This window comes from Ursus arctos, unplaced genomic scaffold (assembly GCF_023065955.2).
Source record: "Ursus arctos isolate Adak ecotype North America unplaced genomic scaffold, UrsArc2.0 scaffold_21, whole genome shotgun sequence".
NCBI lineage: Eukaryota > Metazoa > Chordata > Mammalia > Carnivora > Ursidae > Ursus > Ursus arctos.
The window spans coordinates 4,332,700-4,351,567 of NW_026622886.1; the positions used below are offsets into that span (position 1 = coordinate 4,332,700).

At 57.2% G+C, this 18,868-nt stretch overlaps 2 protein-coding genes across 2 annotated transcripts; one reads left to right on the forward strand and one right to left on the reverse strand.

Moving 5' to 3' along the window:
- Positions 1-5,225: 5,225 nt before the first annotated feature.
- On the forward strand, positions 5,226-9,187 carry LGALS2 (galectin 2). The gene is made up of 4 exons (XM_026479683.4): positions 5,226-5,332; positions 7,027-7,109; positions 8,217-8,373; positions 8,537-9,187. Exons 1-4 carry the CDS (start codon positions 5,327-5,329, stop codon positions 8,687-8,689), a joined length of 399 nt encoding a protein of 132 aa, XP_026335468.1. The 5' UTR covers positions 5,226-5,326; the 3' UTR covers positions 8,690-9,187.
- A 152-nt stretch (positions 9,188-9,339) lies between these two features.
- On the reverse strand, positions 9,340-17,170 carry CDC42EP1 (CDC42 effector protein 1). Its single transcript, XM_048218102.2, has 3 exons — positions 17,057-17,170; positions 12,050-12,804; positions 9,340-10,674 (listed from the first exon to the last, which is right to left on the reverse strand). Exons 2-3 carry the CDS (start codon positions 12,510-12,512, stop codon positions 9,956-9,958), a joined length of 1,182 nt encoding a protein of 393 aa, XP_048074059.1. The 5' UTR covers positions 12,513-12,804; positions 17,057-17,170; the 3' UTR covers positions 9,340-9,955.
- Positions 17,171-18,868: the final 1,698 nt, after the last annotated feature.

Consider the following 18,868-nt stretch of genomic DNA (forward strand, 5'->3'; position numbering starts at 1 on the left):
TGGGAGGGGGGCGAGCAGGAAGGGAAGCAGGGTAATATCACTGATGCACTGGGCTGTTTGTTCTTGGGGAGGAGCGGGACAGGAGAGGAGCTAGGCCGGCATCTCACGGACCTCGGGAGCAAAGTCCCCCAACAGCAGAAGGCCAGTGGGCAACAGTCACCAGAAGCCACGGACTGGCTCCTCCACCGGGCACAGCCCACTTCAGAGGCTCATCGGAAGGTTTTAATTTCTTATAAAATAGGAAGGAAATGAACTTTTGGGTAGAAAAAAGTGGGGGTGTTTTGGGTTTTGTTTTTTATTGAGGTATAGTTGACATATCGCATTATATTCGTTTCAGTTATACAAGAGAAGGATTTGATATTTCTGTCTGTTGAGAAATGGCCACCACGGGAAAGCCAGCGGCCATGCATCGCCTCGCAGAGTTGCCCAATTGTTTTTCTTGCCTTTTTCTCATGACGAGGACTTCTAAGATCTATTCTGTCAGCAATTTCCAAGTATTTCAAGAGTATAATTAAGCATGGTCACCACGCTCTACCTCCCCTGACTTATTTATCTTATAACTGAAGTTGATACCTTTTTTTTTTAAAGATTTTATTTATTTATTCGACAGAGATAGAGACAGCCAGCGAGAGAGGGAACACAAGCAGGGGGAGTGGGAGAGGAAGAAGCAGGCTCATAGTGGAGGAGCCTGATGTGGGGCTCGATCCCATAACGCCAGGATCACGCCCTGAGCCGAAGGCAGACGCTTAACCGCTGTGCCACCCAGGCGCCCCTGAAAGTTGATACCTTTTGACCGCTTTATCCATTTCGCCCATCCCTGAGAAAATGTTTCATATGTAATGTTAAAAAAAATTTTTTTTGAGAGAGAGAGAGCGCATGTGTGAGCGATTGAGGGAGAGAGAATCTCCAGCAGACTCCCTGCTCAGCGCAGAACCCCACACGGGGCTCAATCTCACGACCCTGGGATCATGACCTGAGCTGAAATCAAGAGTCAGACGCTCAACCCACTGAGCCACCCAGGCGCCCTTGATAGATAACATTAAAAAAAAAATTCAGTATAGTTAACATACAGTGTTATATTAGTTTTATATTAATCCGGGTGTATTAATATATAACATTGACATGCTCATTCAGTGCAGTGTAAAATATAATGATACGTGTGTGTGTGTGTGTGTGTGTGTGTGTGTGTGTGTGTTTACGTACGTGTATATAAAAACAGGTGCAGTTCCTGCAGGAACGGGCCCACAAAGGTGGAAGTAACTTGGGCTCACGAAAGTCATCATGGGGCCCTGGGAAGTTGCCAGAAGAACATTCCTATAGGCTTGAGGGTTGAGCCTCAGGGTTCACACGCAGCTGCCCGGCGTGTGGGGAGAGCTGCCCTCCTTACAGCCAGCACAGGTGGGGCACTGGGCTCCTGGTCTTATTAACAAATAATATCGTTAACTATTAACAAAACTCCAGGCGTTATCTGCCTTAATCCTTCTAACACTTTTGTTCTCATTTTACGGAGGAAGAGATCGATCTGAGAGGTTAAGTAACTGGGCCCGAGGTCACATAGCTGGCAAGTGGCAGAATCAAGATTCCAGCTCCATGCTTTGCACTCCAAATGACATCAAGGACCCCTTCCACCCCAGGAGTCTGGAACTTTCTGCAGCCTTCCACTGGGGGCGGGGAGTAATTAATTGTTTTCTGGTTGTTTCCTGTGCTCAAGCTTGTCTCCCTGCTTAGGTCCGATCTCTTTAAGGCCTGACAGTATTTATACTTTTCTTCTATGGAGGCCGTCAATCCCCTGCGTTTTGAATAAAGTCGTAGGTGCTTATGTCACAGGACGCAGAGCTGTGTGGCCAGCTCGGTGATGTCCTTCTTGGCACCCCGGAGGTGCGCACGTGGGCAGCTTTGTTGTGGCAACTCCTCGCTGTTGCCCCTTAGAGCAGCGCCCCCAGAATGTGACCTTGGATGGCTGTGTGGTGGTTCGTTTCTATTCGTGTAGCGTCTTGAACGTAGCCAACTCTGTATTCGAGATATTCTATTTTCCACCCCTTCCCCAGTGATGATGGGGATGGTGATTTTGCTCTTCCGTAGGTCAGTCCCCAAATAGGCATTAAGCGTGTACGGAGTGCGGAGAACAATGTTCTGAGCGTCTGGCTTTGGTTCAAGGTAACCTGGGGAATATGAGCAGAACATCTTTAAACTTCTGAGAAGCAGGCCGCCTGGGGCGCTCAGTCACTTAAGCGTCTGCCTTCGGCTCAGGTCATGATCTCGGGGTCCTGGGATCGAGCCCTGCGTTGGGCTCCCTGCTTGGCGGGGGGTCTGCTTCTCCCTCTCCGTCTGCTCCTCCCCTTTGCTCGTTCTCTCTTCCTCTCTCTCTCAAATAAATAAATAAAATCTTAAAACAAAACAAACCTTCTGAGAAGTGGCCAAGGAGGCAGTGAGGAAAATTTATCACCTCAAATGCATTGTTAGTAAAAAGATGAGACGAAAAATGAATGAACTAAACATTCAACTTGAGAAGCGAGGAAAAGAGCAATAAAATGGAGGAAACACCAAGAGAAAGAGCTAATAGGGCATAAAGGAAGGAAATAAGGACACGAAACCAGGAGCTGGGTCTTGAAAAAGCCCAGTATCATAGAATGTCTGGGGACACACCCGGACTGAAGATTCCTTCGTTGGAGGCCTTCGTGGATGTTATTTCTCCCATCGAGCTGTTGGTAGCAATTGCTTGGCCAAGTGTACTTGTTATCCCCTGCTGTGTAACAAATTCACCAGAATGTAGAAACATAAAGCCAGAAACAGGTTTCTCACAGCTTCTGTGCTCAGGAATCCAGTCAGGACTTTGCTGGATCTCTCCCGAGGCTGCGGTCAAGGTGTTGTCAGGGGGGATCCATCCACGGCCAGGTTCACTCATCTGGCGAGCTTCAGGTCTTCCCTGGCAGTGGGCTGGAGACATTGGTTCCTTGGTACATGGGCCGTGTCTGTGTTAGTAGGACTGTTCATAACATGGCTTGTTTGCTATCCCCAGAGTCAGGGCACAGCAAGGGGGGGGGGGGACTGTCCCCTTTCATGTTTCTTTTTGTAATCAGTCTTTTCATAACCTAATTTTGGAAGTGACACCCCGTCACTTTTGCCCTATTCTAGTATTCTCTTGGTTAGACTCAAGCCTCTGGGTCCAGCCACGCTCAAGGGGAGTCAGTACACGAGGGGGTGAGTACCAGGAGGTGGGGATCACTGGGTATCATGGCCAAGGCTGTGTGTCACACAAAGGACATCCTTCTGGAGGAAAACTCTTCCCTTTGCTAAGTGAGAGCAGTGAGCCATGCGTTGGTAGACAAGGCAAGCTCTGCTACTTACTCCTTACATGGGACCCTTCCTTCCCCATCTGAAAAATGGGATCACAGTAAAGATCACCTTGAACGTTTGCTGAGTTTACTGTGATGAGGGCTCGATAAAGTGCTTTGGAAAGTGTAGCGTACCCTTCAGGAGGCAGGCTTCATTGTATTTACTTATTTACTTGAGAAAGAGTGAGAGTGAGAGAGAGAGCACAGAGGGAGAGGGAGAAGCAGACTCCCCACTGGGCAGAGAACCAACACGGGGGTTCCAGCCCCGGATCCTGAGATCATGACCTGAGCGCAAGGCAGACGCCACCCAGGCGCCCCAGAAGTCAGGCGTTATTAAGAAAATAAGGGTGTTGGTGATTTAGATTTTTTTTTCTTTCTTTCCTCCCTGCCTTCCTTTTTCCCTTCCTTTCCTCCTTTCTTTGTTTTAAAAAATCTTTCATCGATGTCACACATCCATGCAGAAGAGTGTCCAATTCAGAAGGCGGACATGGGCTTCCCATCTCTAAAGATTTTTCTAAAACAGTGAACTTGTAAGTTCTTTCTACTTTGTGGGCTTATCGAAACTTTCTAGAGTGAGCTAGAATTACTGCTATAATCAGAAAAATAACACCTTTACAAGGTGCAGTTTCTGTTGATTAGAGGGTTTCCGTGTAGAAAGCACTTGAAAACTCCTTATCTCGCTTGGGCTTTACCACAGCCCTGGGAGGAAGGCCGAGAAGGGGTGGATTTCCTTTGTGGCTTTAAACGAGGAAATCACCCTCCTCTCCGGGCGGCCAGGGGCCTGGAGGTGGTGTCCTCTGTGAGCCCGGGGCAGCAAGCCGCCTGTCAGCTCCCAGCCCCAGAGGGCTCTCCGCAGGGCTGGCCTCCCAGGACCCCTTGCAGAGCGGCCCCTGCCAGCTCTCGCAGAAACCACTCTGGCTTGCCCAACCAGGGCTCTAGAAAAATCCCACTTCTGGGAATCCACCCTAAATACATTGTCAGGATGCAGTCAAAGTTTATATGCAAATAGATTTAATGCAGCCGTACTTTTAATAGCAAACATTTCGAATTAATGTTAAGTGCTCAGCAGAAGGAAATTGATCCAGTATAAAGTCAGTCACTGAAGGGGGACTATTTCACTGCCATGACACTACCGTTGTGGAATATAGATTTGCGGGCTTTCATGGTTACTGAATGAAGCAGGAGAGACAGCTGCACAGACAGAGGGCTGTCGAGGATATAAAGCCACAGAAAACCGTGAGGAGGGAAATGTGCCAGGAGAGCGAGCAGGTTTCCTTCTGGTGGGGGGCTTATGGGCGCTCGCTCTGTTTGAGTTCTTTCATACTTAGTATCTCCAACTGCCCCGTGAGCCTGTGGTCAGTGACGTAAATCACAGAAGAGCGAAGCATTTAAATCCCCAGTACCGCCCCCTTAGCCCTTTCCCTCCCTTCTCTGACTTTAACAGTTTGTTATAGATACTTCTAGATGCTTTCCTTGAATCCAGCACGTATTGCCTTTAACACTTACACGTACGATCAGAAAAATCATGGGGTGAGGGGAGAAAACAAAACAAAAGGCTCTTGGAACGAATCTTGACATCAGAGAAAACGAGAAGCTTCGAGGTTTCTTACGGAGCAAGTCTCTGTGTTTGAGGATGAGGAAGCGGGCCTCAGGACCTCGGGTGGCTCGCCAGGTTCACATGGCATTCTGCTGGCTCAGACACCCAGCTGGGGCCGGGCTGGGCGGGGGATGGGAGGCTGGGTGCGGGGAGGTCAGGAGGATGCTCTGGGCTGGGCTGGGTGCGCCCAGGCCAGGAGCCTCCTCCCACCCATTTGTTCTGGGTACCGGGAGATGCCAGGGGAGCGACACCCGGGCAGAAGGGGCCAAAGTCCCCATTTAGGGCCTCGAGGAAGTTAATGTGTAATACTCTAGAATATAAACTGGGCCGTGAGGCGCGATCCTGAGCCTAGGCCTCCGGGAGCCACCGAGAGCTACGGCCGGCAGCTGCCAGCATGTCGGTGAGAATGCCGGCTTCCCCGCCGCTCACCTCCTCCACTCCCCACATCTTTGCCTGAGGGGGTGCCTTGGGGGTGGCTGGAGAAAAATGTCACTGCCCCTCTCTGGGCCTCGGTTTCCCTCTCGGTTTAGTGACCGAGTGGGACAGACGGTCTCCACCGCCCTTTTAGCATGAATGTTCTCTGCTCTCTCTACCACCACCCTGCTGCGGGAGCCCGGACCTACCTCTTCCCCTCTCTAGACTCAGTTTCTCGTCCTTAATAAAATAATTTTAGGAGTAATAATAATTGCCAACACCTACTGAGCTTTTTAAAAAAAGATTTTATGTATTTATTTGAGAGAGCAAGCATGAGCTCGAGCACGTGCAGGGGGAGGGACAGCGGGAGAAATAGGTTCCCCGGATGCTGGGGCTCGATCCCAGGACCCTGGGATCATGACCTGAGCCAAAGGCAGCAGCTCAACCAACTGAGCCACCCAGGCGCCCCTCTACTGAGCTTTATAAAGATGAAGAAACTGAGGCTCGGGGAGGAAGTCGGCCAAGGTCACAATCTGTAAAGTGCAGGAGTTTGAGTGGATCGTCTTTGCGGTCCCTGATTCTCTGATTCCAAACCCGGCTCTGTCATAGCTGGCTGTGTGGCTTCAGATAAGTCACTGCGCCTCTCTGAGCCTCAGTGTCCCGCATTTACGGAACCAATCACAGACGGCATCTGAGGATCAGAAGGGGTCTCGGTTTCCCGTGGCTGCTGCAACACATTTATTCTCTCAGAGGTTTAGAGGCGAGAAGTCTGAAATCGGGGGCTCGGCAGGGCCCGGCCTCCGCTGAAGGCTCCGGGGGAGGAGCCTTTCTTGTCTCCTGCAGCTTCGCTGCTCATAGCCGGTCTCAGGGTCCTGGGCTGTGGCTGTCCTGCTCCCATCTCTGCCTCTGTCCTCATGGTGCCTTCTCCTCTGTGGGTCTGTGTTTCTGGGACCCCTTTCCCTTTGCTTATAAGGATGTCAGTCATATCGGATTTAAGGTCCACCCTAAACAAATCTTAACCTGGTTACATCTGCAAAGACCCTGTCTCCAGATAGGTCACACCCACGGGTATCAGGTGGCCATGACTTTTTGGGAGACATCGTTCAAGCCAGTAGAGATAAGATGCAGGATGTGGGGGCACCTGGGTGGCTCAGTCGTTAAGCGTCTGCCTTCGGCTCAGGGCGTGATCCTCGCGTTCTGGGATCGAGCCCCACATCAGCCTCCTCTGCTGGAAGCCAGCTTCTTCCTCTCCCACTCCCCCTGCTTGTGTTCCCTCTCTCGCTGGCTATCTCTGTCTCTGTCAAATGAATAAATAAAATCTTAAAAAAAAAAAAGAAGATGCAGGATGTGAATGCCACAGGTGGGGTCAAGTATGGCAGGGATGACACTGACCCTAACCTCGGCCTCTCAGGGGGAAGCCCTGTGGCCCAGAGACCTTCCCAACCCACTGTCCCCTTCTCCGGTCATCCTGTCCCTGCCCTCTCTCTCCTCCTTCTCCAGAGACTACCCAGTCCAGATCTCTTATATTAATGATGGGGGGGCTCAGTGCCCTCGAGTGTGCAGAGGGTGAGTGTGACCTGCGGCCCTGTGAGATGGTGCTTGTGAGTGGACACCACCGGCAGAAGGGGTCTGGGCACTCGTGTGACGGGCTTGTTACAGAATGCTTCTCTGTTGGCACAGGGAAAATTTGAGATGACCAACATGGACATGAAGTTGGGGACAACGCTGAAGATCAAGGGCAAGATTGCCAGTGATGCTGATGGGTGAGCAAGGGGAGAGGCGGGGGTTGGGGCAGAAGGGGGCCGAGGAGCTGTCCATAGGCCTGGGACAGGCGTGGAAGGTGGGGGCAGGCAGGGCAGCCCAGTGAGACGGACACAGAGGAGAGCGACCTCAGGCCAAAGGGGCCTTTTTTATATCCTTGCTCGTTCTCACACCCTCTCACACCCCCCCTGGCTCCCCTCCCGTGAGGGGCCTGCCTTTGCTGCTGAAGCTGTTTGGGGACCCTGAGAATTTCACAGCTCATGCTATATGCTCAACTCCGTGGCCCCCAAAGACATCGAAGGGGCAGGAGGAGAAGCCCCTGGAGCTCTGCCCAGCCCCCTGCAGGTCAGGAGTCTCTGATGAAAGTCCATGCCCCCCGCCCTTTACCCAGCTAAATGGGCAGGAGGCCAGCCTTTCACACATTACACCGGAAACAGCCACCAGGGGGCGCCAAGAGGGGGGGTCTCATTTACATCCTATCCTTTAGAACCCGCGGCATTGGGCTCTACCTGTGGGCGGACTGGTTATAGAATTTCTCGGGGCTGATCTCCATCAACTGTTGGCTGGGGAGGGGCAGGCTGATGTAGGCGGGAGGAGCCAAGAGCAAAGTCACCCCTTTCTCCTACTTGGGTTCCTCCAGTTTACAGACATCTGTGATCCCTCCAGTCTGAGACCTCCCACTGAAGGCACCCTCTTCATGACTCCGTGTCCTACTCTCAGGGACCTTGACAGTCTAACTCAGGCTGCAGTGATCCTGTCAAGAAGTCACACAACCCCTGATTGAATATCTGTCATGACAGGGAGCTCACCACCTTAACTGTTCATGGCCAAACTCAGCAGGCCTCCAGATACCTAAGGACAGCAATTCTCCCTCCCCGATTCCTGAGATTGTCCCTCTCAGTGACCCTCCTGTCGAGGGCCTTGGTCCAGGTGCCAAATGGAAACGGGGCACTCCCGTGCTAGGTCTGACCAGGTTGTCACTTCCCTCGCCTTAAGGCACAGGCCTCAGTCAACACCTTTCTTTCGTGATTCTTTCGGCCTGTGGTCAACCCAAGCAGTTTTCCCCGGGGCTGGCCCCCAATCCTGACTTGTTACCCCTTTCCCGGCAGATTTGCGATTAATCTGGGCCAGGGGTCAGAGAAGCTAAACCTGCATTTCAACCCACGCATCCGGGACTCCGTCATCATCTGCAACTCCCGGGATGGCGGCTGGGGGCAGGAGCAACGGGACAATCACATGTGCTTCAGCCCCGGGTCAGAGGTCAAGGTGAGGTCAAAGGGGGAAGGCGCCCAAGGAGGGCGTCAGCGGGAGAGCCCAGAGGGTAGGGCCCCCTGGCCTAGACACGTGTTGGCACTGCCTGAGCCACCGCGAGCCCCCCTGGCCCATTCCCGGGGCCTCCTGCCTCCCCACACCCTCCCTCCCCCCACAGATCTCCGTGACCTTTGGGAAGGACGGATTCGAAGTGAAGCTGCCGGACGGGCACCAGCTGACCTTTCCCAACAGGCTGGGCCACAGCCACATCAGCTACCTGAACGTGCAGGGCGGGCTGAAGGTCTCTTCCTTCAAGATCGCCGGGGAGTGAAGGACCTCACCGGAGTGAAGACCCCGGGAGCGGCCGCCCTCTCCAGGGCTTCTCTACCGGGTCACACAGGACCAGCGGCTGGCCGTGCAGCAGTTCCCGCCCCTGGGATCCCCCCCTCCTCCCCTAAAGCTAGGAACAAACAAAAAGAACCCGCCTTCATCCAGTCTTTCTGTGGCTGGTGTTTTCCATACACTGTCATGCCCCCAGCATCCTCATGATGCAGAGAAGGAAACTGAGGCACGAGGTCACAGGACTGCGAGGTGGGGGTTGGGACGTGCGCCCAAACACCTCCAGGAACCCACCACTGCCTACTTGTCCGCGACCGTCACCAGGGCAAGCGCCCAGCTGCGCTGTGGGATTAGGGGGCGGGTACTGGTTCCAGGCACCTGGGCCAGGGGCTGTTCCAGAACTGTAGATAAGGCTCCCACCTGGGCCTCTTTATCGCTGGAACATTCATTCCAGCCTGGTTACTCATTACCCCCTGCCTTGGCCCCTCCCCTCACTGGGGGCCCTGGGGGTGTAGGGTGTGAGGCGGGGCGGGGGGGGGGGGGGCGGCTCGATTCTTTGGTTTTCCAAACACGATGGGAGGCTGTTTAAGCAGGTGGAGCTGACCCTGTTCTCCCAGGTCCCCAAGCATCTTGCTGGACACCTTTTATCAAAAAGCCTTTTTTAATCAGGACCCAGAAGCGGGTCTGGGGTGCACAGGAAGGTGGGATTCCTCCCCTGTGAGGTCACACCTGACTTTTCTCTGAGACTTCTGGGATAAGTCAGGGGTTAGGGTGGAATGTCGGGGAAGCAGCCTTAGCAAGGGCTGGGGCTCTCGGGGATGCAGCAGGGACCCTGCTGGGGGCAGCTCTACGATGAGCTGGGGCAGGCGATCCCTTTGGGAGAGGAGACAAAGGCCCTGTGTGGTGCACCCCACTTCCCCCTCCTCCCCCCCAGCAAGGACAGTTTTCCAGCACAAAGCCTGCACTGTGGGGCTGGGCCCTCCAACCAGTGGGGGTGGCACAGGGGTGGGGGTGGGCCTAAGGAATGGCTGTGGGTCCAGAGTGGCAGGGGGATTGGGGGGCAGGACCCAGAGCAAGCTTGGTCTCCTCTGGCCTCCCTCCCGTGTCTGTCCTGCAGAGGCGTGGAGGGGCTGGGGGGCAACTGGCTTCTCCCATCGATCATGGGCAGGACCTGGTGATCAGGTGCTGGCTCTGCACCTGGGCTGCTTCTGGGCCGTGCCCGGAGCCCCGGCAGGGTCCTGAGCCCAAGGCCAGCCACTCACACCTTGACTTCGTCGTCCTCAGCATCAGCAAACTCGAAGGTGTTTGCTTGCACTGTGCTGGGCACGGGGGCCCTGCTGCCTGCCTGGGGTGCTCCCCACTCTTCATCCAGGCTCTCCCAAGAAGCCTGAGCCTGGGGAAGTACCCCCCCTAGCTCCCGCAAGCCATCTAGCTCAGTGTAGTGGAGGCTGCCCTGTCTGTCCCCCCAGCCTGCTCCCCAGGGCCTGCCAGGGGCCGCGTCAGCAGGTGCACGGGGATACTCTTCTACTGGGCTGGCCCTCACCTCAGCCACTGGGCCCAACCCAGCGGTTACCCCATTGGGGCAGTGTCCACGGGGTTGGGGGCTTGGGGCAGAGGCTGGGGGTCTTGCAGCAGGGGCTGGGGGACTGGCAGCACTGGCTGGGGGACTTGCGGCAGGGGCCAGGGAACTGGCAGCAGGGGCCGGGGGACTGGCAGCAGGGGCCGGGGGGCTTGTGGCAGGGCCTGGGGGGCTTGTGGCAGGGGCTGGGGTCTCAGCTGCAGAGGCTTCTGAAAGGCTCATGACCCCCAGCAGCTCACTGAGGAGAGATGGCCCAAGGTCGAGGTCCAGGTGCAAGGACAGGAGGGAGTCAGAGCGGCGAAGCTCGGACTCGGAGGGGAAGGTACTATCACGGTCTCGGTCACGAGGCTTTTCCTGGCGAGGCAGGCGGGAGATAGTGCAGAACCCAGAGTCCACGCCTGGAAGAAAAATGGGGAGCAGGATCATAGCCGGGGTCCCTAACCAGGAATTGGGGAGGGGTGAGCCAGGACCAACCCCAGCTTGCGATGTGCCCTTTAGCACCTCACTCTCCCATCTGGCCTCAGTTTCTTCCCTCTTTCCAATACAGTGAACCCTGGAGTCTCTCCTAGGATCTTCCTATCAAGCCTAGAAGTGGAAAATGGACACAGTCCTCATTGCCATTTTGCAGAAGAAAGACTCAGTGTGGGACAAGGGGAAAGGCTTGCTCGGGGTCACAGAGTCTCAAGAGGTGGAGCCAAGCCTGGAGCTCAACCCTCCTGACTCTCAGTCCCAACTTATGGTCATGGTCCCTGGTCCCCTTCCATGACAGGGGCCAAGGGTTGCCAGTGAGCCCACAGCACATGGGCTGGTTTGTGGGCACAGGGGTGGAACCAGCAGCCCGGATCTGACGGCACAGAAATCACAGACTCAAAGGACAGGCAGATGCCCTGCAAAGGACCTCTGGCCCACCCTCTCGCTCCAGGACGGCCACGCCTGAGGACCCATGTGCTTACAGTGGACCAGCCCCCAGTGGACATCTGAGCAGTGCTGCCAGTGCAGCCCAGCCGGGGTAATGGAGGAAGTCCCTGGCAGTGGGGCAAAGCCACAGGGCAGGGAATGGCCACCAGGTGGCAGCAGGGGCCCTGGTTCCCAGGTGAGCTGTGCCACCGGAGCCAAGGTGGCACCTGCCACTCCCCACCACAGCAGGATGGGCCTCCGGCTTCTGTCCCTCTGCGTGGTTCTTCCAAACTGGTCAAGTTACAGGAACTTCTGTTCAAGTAACAGTAACACAGCAACAGCTCCTATGTCCTTAGCACCTACTACGTGCAACTCTGGACCACGCGTGATACATGGATCACATCTCTGAGTCTCAGCAATGACCCTATGGACCCATTATACAGGCCAGGACTTAACCTTACAGAGGTCAGTCGGTTTGCTGGAAATCAGGAAGAACCAGGATTTTAAACCAGAACCCAGCCTCCCAGTCTCTCCACTCTGTCATTCTGACCTAAGGGGGTGCTTTGGTGGAAGGGGATGGGGTATGTATGCGGGGGGATGGGCTGGCTCAGTCAGGGGCCCAGACACAGGGAGGCAAGTTAGAGGCAGGTTAGACTCAAACCCCAGCTCCTCACCTCTCAACCTCAGCGTGTTTTGGGGAGTGAGCTGGTTTGTACCCCTTGACCCCCACCCCTCCACGGTCTGGAGTTTGGGCCTGACCTCCATGGGGAGATCAAACGAATGTGGGGAAAAGCTTTCACTCGGAGGCCTGGCTGACCCATCAAACCCTCTTGGACCTCAGCACCTAAAAACTCAGCAGTGAGCCCGGGCGCTCACCGTAACTGGAGCGGCCGTCCGTGGAGCTGGCAGGGCTGCGGTCAAAGGTGAATTTGCCCACCACGAGGCTGTCGTAGGCGGCCTGGTTGAGCTGGGGCAGGGAGATGGCGTTCTTGATGATCGGGGAGACCGCGGGTGGAGCAGGGGTGGGTGCGGGCGGGGAAGCCATCCGCCGGGGCGGCGCCCCTACCCTCCGCACCAGCTGTAGCTTCTTAGCCAGGAAGCTTCGGGGTGAGCGGTGAGTGCTCCCAGAGCGGCCACCGTGGTTGCTGAGAAAGGACGTGTCGCCGAAGACATCCCCACCACGGCCCACGTGCATGGTGTGGCGGAAGTCCCCGAGCGGGGGGCTGATCATGTCTGCCGTCAGCCGCCTCTTCCCCTGCGAGCTGGACACCCAGCCCACGGGCGAGAGCTTGCCCAGGCTCATGGCAGGGGCTCCTCCGGCCCCCTGGGGGCCTGGCATCGGCTCTGGCTCTTCACAGCTGCTGGGCCATGCCCCCCACTGGGGCCTGGGCTCAGGGTCCACTTCTCAGCTCCCTCCTTCCCCGTGCAAGTGGCTGGACGGAGGTCGCCCCCCTGCGCTCCTAAGGTGTCGGCCCCCAACACTGAGGCTGTGGAAGGCCCATGGCTGGTCCTCTCCCTGGGGCCTGGCTCCCGGCCCCGTGGAAGCAGCTGTAGGTGTTCTGTCCAAGAACAGGGAAGGTACGAGTTGTGCCTTGACTGCGGACAGCCCCTCTCTGCCCAGGGGTAGAGACCTGAAAGAAAGAAAGACAACGATGGTGGGCCCGGGGGATCCTGGGTCCAAATCACAGCTAAAGAAAACAGGTGACTACACCCACCCACAGAGATGGGGGCCACCGACCAAACGCTGAGCAGGCACACGAGGAAGACACGCTGTGTCATTCTGGGCACCCGACATTTAAGAGCTGGCAAAGGAAACGACCGCGATAAAGTCAGAATTGTGGTTGCCTCTCTGCGCGGGGGCTGCTGGGAGGGGGCACAGAACAATCCATCCAGCCGTACGCTGGAGACGGGTGGCAGTAAGAAGCGCGAATGGTCCTTATGCTGAGACCAGCCGCGAAGCACCTGCGAAGCGCTGATAAATTACCTCCGTCCTTCATGTAACCCACACGACAGCCCTGAGCGAGGCACTATTTTAGAGAAATGGAGGCACAAAGAAGTGACTTGGCTCAGGCTATACAGTCAAAATGGTGAGGCACAGTGCCCCCCCACCGCAAACGCAGAGCCCTTGAGCCCCAAGCTACATTCTCTTCTGCTGCCAGGTTGAGCAAATCACCTCCCTCCTCTGTGGGTTAAATTGTCCTCCACTCAGAGAGGCCAGGAGGGAGGAGGTGCCCTGCCCTGGGCTTTGGTAACTGCTATGTAAACAGCCTGCACAGAGGTTCCTCAGAGCCCTCCGCCTTCAAGGTGCTTCCTGGAAGAAGGATCCTGTGGTCAAAGTGGCTTTTCCCAGCTGCGTATGGCATGCCTGAGCAGATTCAAGGCTCTGAGAAGGCCCGCAGGAAAAAACTTTTACTATAGTTTTTCAAATTGAGGTAGGAGCCTTGTTGTCAGGGAACAAGCTTTGGAAAAAGCTCAGTTGGTGCCAAAAGCTAGTCCTTGCGCACCCCCTGGCCTTCTCATCTTCCCGCCTCCTCCCTTGCCCCATCCTTCTCTAGCTTCTTCTGGTCCAACCCCATCCCTTCTAGTATCATGGAAAGTGCAGTCTGGAGGACGCCGATGAGCCTATGGTCTGACCTCCGGTTTTCCTATGGCCCAGAGAGGGTCCAAGTTTGCTCAAGGTCACATCAAGAGAGCTAGTCGAGACTTGAACTCAGAGCCTCTGACTCACATTGCCTTTGGCTCCTGGAGCCCAGTCTTGTTTCCCCGGATTGGCAACACACCGTGACGGCGGGGCTGCTGTCTAGATGAGCCTGTCTTCCTCCCTCCTGGCAGCCAGCTTGGACTCTGCACGTGGCAAGTGCCAAATCAATAGGGGTTCAATCGCAGGAGATCGCTACCATGACCTTCCTGCTGAAGGATCGTCCCTCGCCACCTTCCAAGTGAGGGTAGGCAGGTGGGTGGGGAAAAGCTTCACCGCATGACCTTGAGCAAGTCACCTACCTCCACGGGCCTGGGACGTCAGCTGATAAAAGCTGATAATAATCCTTAACAAGAACACCTAGATCTGTGCCTCCACTCTTTTTTTTTTTTTTTTACATTTCGCTGCCACCTCCAAGCCGAAAAATGTCAATACTGCCCATTGAATGCTATTTGAAATTCAAAATAGGTTAAATAACAAGATAAAAACAAAGCAAGCAATAAAACAAAGCTTGCTTTGTTCTCTGACTACATTCTCTTCCCTTCCCACCATCTGATCCTCCCCCAACCCTAACTCCTCCCCCTGGGGGGGGGTGTCTGAATCATCCCTTTCCCTGGCACCCCCGGCACCAAGTCCTCGTGGAATGTTTGCTGAAGTTACCGAGCACTCTGCAGTTGGCCAACCAGTACATGACGTCATCTGACTCCAACAGCCGCGCAAAGCTGAGGGGTTAGCCCATTTTTACAGGGAGAGCTGAGGTTCAGAGGGAAGGGACTTGGCCAAGGTCACCTGGCAGGTACATGGCAGGGGCCAGGTTTCCTAGCTCTGCAGAATGAGGGTGACTCTCCGAGCGGGGGAAGGAACTGGGGAGGGGTCACCCTGAGATGTCATGTGAGGGGTCCCTGTGTCTGCCTTGTGGCTACACCCACCTCTCTCCCAGTCCCCACCTCGAAGTAGCCACTCTTCTCTCAGCAAAAGGGACTCTGGCCCCCACCGAATCCCCACGGCCACTTTGACTTGTGAGACCAGCTTCCGCCGCAATCTTGGGAGGCTCCTGCCTCCCAGACGCCTCTGGGCACCTCCGAAAGGTCTCTCCTTACCCCTCTGCCTTGCACACTGCAACAGAGAGATCTTGCCAATAGAGAGGTTGTGGGGCCAAGGGCAGGCATTGCTCTCCGGGACCTATTTTCCCACGTGGAAAACAAGAACAGCTTCAAAAGCTGGTCCTTTCCCAGAGGAGTTCTAAGAGCCCCCGTTTCTGGAGCAGGGCAGCCCCAGTTCAAATCCCACATGCTAGCACTAACATCTCTCATTCGGGGCCCCCTTGGCGGCAGCTGCTGACTGCAGGGTATTACCGCTGGTGATCAGGTGTGCCCCACCTGGCCCTGGAGGAAGAAGGGCTCCAGGTGTCCTGGTGCAAGGCTTACCTCCCCTCACCAGCCCAGGATTACGACCTGTTAACGCTCACGACACCCATTTTACAGGTGAACAACAGGAGGCACAGAAAAGGGACTGACTTGCCCCAAGTCACAGAGCAAAACAAGCGGCATGGCCAGGAGCCTCGCCGGGGTTCTGTCACCATCACTAGTAAATGCCAGGGGAGGGGTAGGACCACAGGGGCCCGGGAAGAGTTGCTGGAGGAGGCAATGCCTTAAGGGGCTGAGCTTTGGAAGGGCAGGCCTGGGAGGCGGGAGACTCAGCTGTGTGGATTCAGGGCCGGTGACCCGGGCAAGAGTGGTCACCGAGCAGCCTCAAGGTCCTAGCGGTCCTCATATTTGGCCTACAGAGGACAGTGAGGCCGGGGCACTTGGGAAGAGGTTACTCAATGGTGGTAATGACCGCAAGGACAAGGTTTGAGGCGGAAGGCAGGGACCATGCTTCCAGAGAGGCCGACAGGGGCCGCTGTGGAGGCACCGCGGTGGCACGGAGGCAGGGGGTGTCTGACACTGGGGGAGGGCAGAGGCAGGGCTGCTGCACCCAGGCGCTCACCTGGGGGTCACCCTCGTACCTGCCAGCGCACCACCTGTCACCCGGGAGGCCACGCACATGCACACAGCCCCTTCCCCACCAGTGTCCAGCTGGGTAACACCACCGGCACTGCTGGACAGCGTGGCCCTGCCTGGGTCAGGGCTGCTCTGGCCCTAGATAAAAGCTTTACTCCCTGGGGCCTCTCCTATCCCTTGAAGACCCCCGCCTCCCGCCCCAAGGTGGAAAGACCGGTACACCGAGGCCAGAAAAGGGCAGCAAGTTGTCTGCAGCTGCAGAGGGACACTGCTGCTGGACTCTGAGGGGTTAGGGGGGAGCAGCAGGGGCCATAGGGGAATAAGAGAGGAAACAGTGGGAGAGACGCTTCTGGGTCCACAACTCCCAGTTAGGGCCGAAGCCCTCCACAAGGAGAGGGGGGTGGCCACGGACCAAGTGTCCCCTAGTCCTGGGTTCCAGTCTCCGCAACGCGTTTGGCGCGGCCTCCGGCTGGTCCTTCCGCCTCTCTAAGCCTCGGTTTCCCCGTCTAGAAAATGGGCTTCTGAATTCGCGGGTCTTGCCTGGTTGAGGCAAGGGCAGAACAATCTCGAGGCCAGTCGGGATAGGAAGTCCCAGAAAGACTTGGGCCATAAAACATTCCCTCTGGGAGGCAGGCGGTTAGAGTGGGGAGGGTCGCTCCGCGGGGGAAGGGGACAGCCGGCTACCGTGGCCCGAGGGGAACCGGACAGGATGACCTCATCCGCCGCTCCGCCTGGAATGCGGCGGTTGGGGAGGGGGCAGGGTGCCTGGTCCATCTCCCCAGCGGTCCCTCCCGCCCCCCACTTCCCGCTCTCCTCGCCGGCCTCGCCAAGGGGCCCGACATTCCGGCACATCGCCCCCTCCCCGTTCCTTCGCTTCCTTTCCCAGGGCAGGAAGGAGCGTAGACGGCCCTCTGCTCGCCCCCTCCTCCCGCAGCCCGCTTTACCGCTCACCCGTCCCAAGTCTCTGCGCCCCTCCGCTCCCCCGGGACAGTACAAAACAACCCCCAAACTTGGAGGAACCCCGCGCCGCTGCTGCGGCCGGCGGCTGGGCCTTCCAGTTGGCACCGGGGGCGCCTTCGGCAGGCTGGCCTCCCCCCCCCCGCCCCGCCCCAGCCCCCGGGCGCCTAGGAGGGTGCCGGGTCCCCCCGCCGGCGTCCACGCCCACCCGGCTGGCGCTGTTACCTTCGCTCCGCGAGCCCCGGGGGCCGGGGGCCGGGGGCCGAGGGGCGGACGCGGCGGCAGGGGCGGCGGCAGCTCGTCGCGGCGCGCAGCCCGGGCGAGTGGCTGGGCCGGTCTGCGCCGCCCTGGCCGCGGGCTCCGCGGGCTGGCTCCGGGGGCGGGGGCGGGGTGTGGGCGCGCTCCCTCCCCGCGCCTCGCTCCTCCCGCCCGCGGGCGGGGCCGGGCCCCCTCCGGGGCATCGGTCGGGCCGCCCGGGAGAGCCGGAGGGGGGCCGCGTGGGCGCTGGGCCGGGCTCTGGCCCGCCGCCTCGGGCAGCGCGGGGGGACCCGGGGAACGTGCGGGTGCCCGGGCGGGGCGACGCGGGTCGTCGGCAGCCCCCTCCCCCACCGGCTCCCCGCGGGGGGCCTGGGGGTTCCCAGACCTGAGGACGCTGGCTGCTGGGCTCCCCGGCCGCTCCCCCTTCGGGGTCTCGGGGCCTTGAAAGCCGGAAAGACCCGCATAGACCCAGAGTTCTACAAGTTGGGATGCCCACTGCCTTTCTCCCAATCCCCGATTCCTTTCAATGCAGTGTAGGCCTCAGAGGGGCTGGGACGCAGACTTAAGCCAGACTGGGGCGCAGACCACAGCAGGCAACTTGCAGAATGGTGTGTGCTGTGGTGGGCAAGGATGGGGGCCCTAGAACCCAACCGCCTGGTTTCCTCTCCTGCCCTAGCCACTGCTTATCCTTTCTGGGCCTCAGTTTCCCATCTGTAACATGGGATAATAGTAGGCATGGGAGGTTATGTTATTAGGTGTTCTCTGCTCTGTCAGCACCGAGGAGGCTTGCTGAACAGGTACGAGACCACACCTCAGATGGATGGGTTTAGAAAGCTTCATTGAGCACCCCCAACCCCACCCGGGAGGGGCAGGGAACCATCCTGCACAGGACCCTGGGTCATCCTGAAGAAGCAGAGATAGAGTTCTGCTCCCTGCCTCCTGTTTTTTTTGTGTGTGCGGTTTTTTTGCTCACCTCTGATACTCTCCTGGGGCTCTGAGCTCCCTGGGGACAGGCAGACAGTCCTGGGGGCTGTCTTTGCACAGAGACTCCTAACAGCCTCTAGGCCCAGCAAGTTTTCCCAGAGAAGGTGATATCTGTCTTAAGTTGTAAAGGACACGTAGGCAGGGGGAACGCGGTGGAAGTGTGCGCGCGCATACACACACACACACACACACACACACATACACGGCTGGAGGGAGACAGCACAAGCAAAGATTTGGAGGTAAGGATCTATGGGAGGAACCATGGGAGGTGTGGCTGGAGGAAATCATCTGAGCCTGGTCCGGGCTGGGGAGGAGGGCCCTGCTTACACCCAGGTGGAGGAGACGAGGTTTTGCTGTTCACACCGTGCTCAGCCTCCTGCATTGGCTCCCTGAATCCTCACGCTGGCCACCAAGGAGGGGGTTATTTCCCCAGCTGGACAGAGGGACAGATGGGGAAACTGAGGCACAAAGAATTCCGGCACTTGGTCAAGCTGCACAGCAGTAGGACTGAGACTCCCGTCAGTCAGAGCCCTTTCCTCGGGGTCGGGCTGGGAGGTGCTTTGTCCTGGGGAGAACCGGGGACAGTCTCAGGGGTGCTGAAGAGCACGGAAGAGGAAGAAGGGAGACTGCCCCTGAGAGGCAGGGATAGGGGTGGGGGCGCAGTCAAGGGCTGGGAGGGAACTGGGCCAGGTCTTGGGGGCTTACCCTTGGGCCGGCCTCTCCCAGGCAGGGATGGGGAGCCAGCAGGCGGAGTGAGTCAGATGTGTGTTTGGAAGTTCTTACTCTGAGCCCAGA

What these genes read in the sequence shown, in the direction of transcription:
- LGALS2 (XM_026479683.4), top strand. An exon ending in ATTGCCAGTGATGCTGATGG is followed by an intron (nt 7,110 to 8,216) that starts GTGAGCAAGGGG and finishes CTTTCCCGGCAG; the next exon opens with ATTTGCGATTAATCTGGGCC. An exon ending in GCCCCGGGTCAGAGGTCAAG is followed by an intron (nt 8,374 to 8,536) that starts GTGAGGTCAAAG and finishes CTCCCCCCACAG; the next exon opens with ATCTCCGTGACCTTTGGGAA.
- CDC42EP1 (XM_048218102.2), bottom strand. Translation starts at nt 12,512, where the DNA reads ATGCCAGGCCCCCAGGGGGCCGGAGGAGCCCCTGCCATGAGCCTGGGC. An exon ending in GGACGGCCGCTCCAGTTACG is followed by an intron (nt 10,675 to 12,049) that starts GTGAGCGCCCGG and finishes TTTTTCTTCCAG; the next exon opens with GCGTGGACTCTGGGTTCTGC.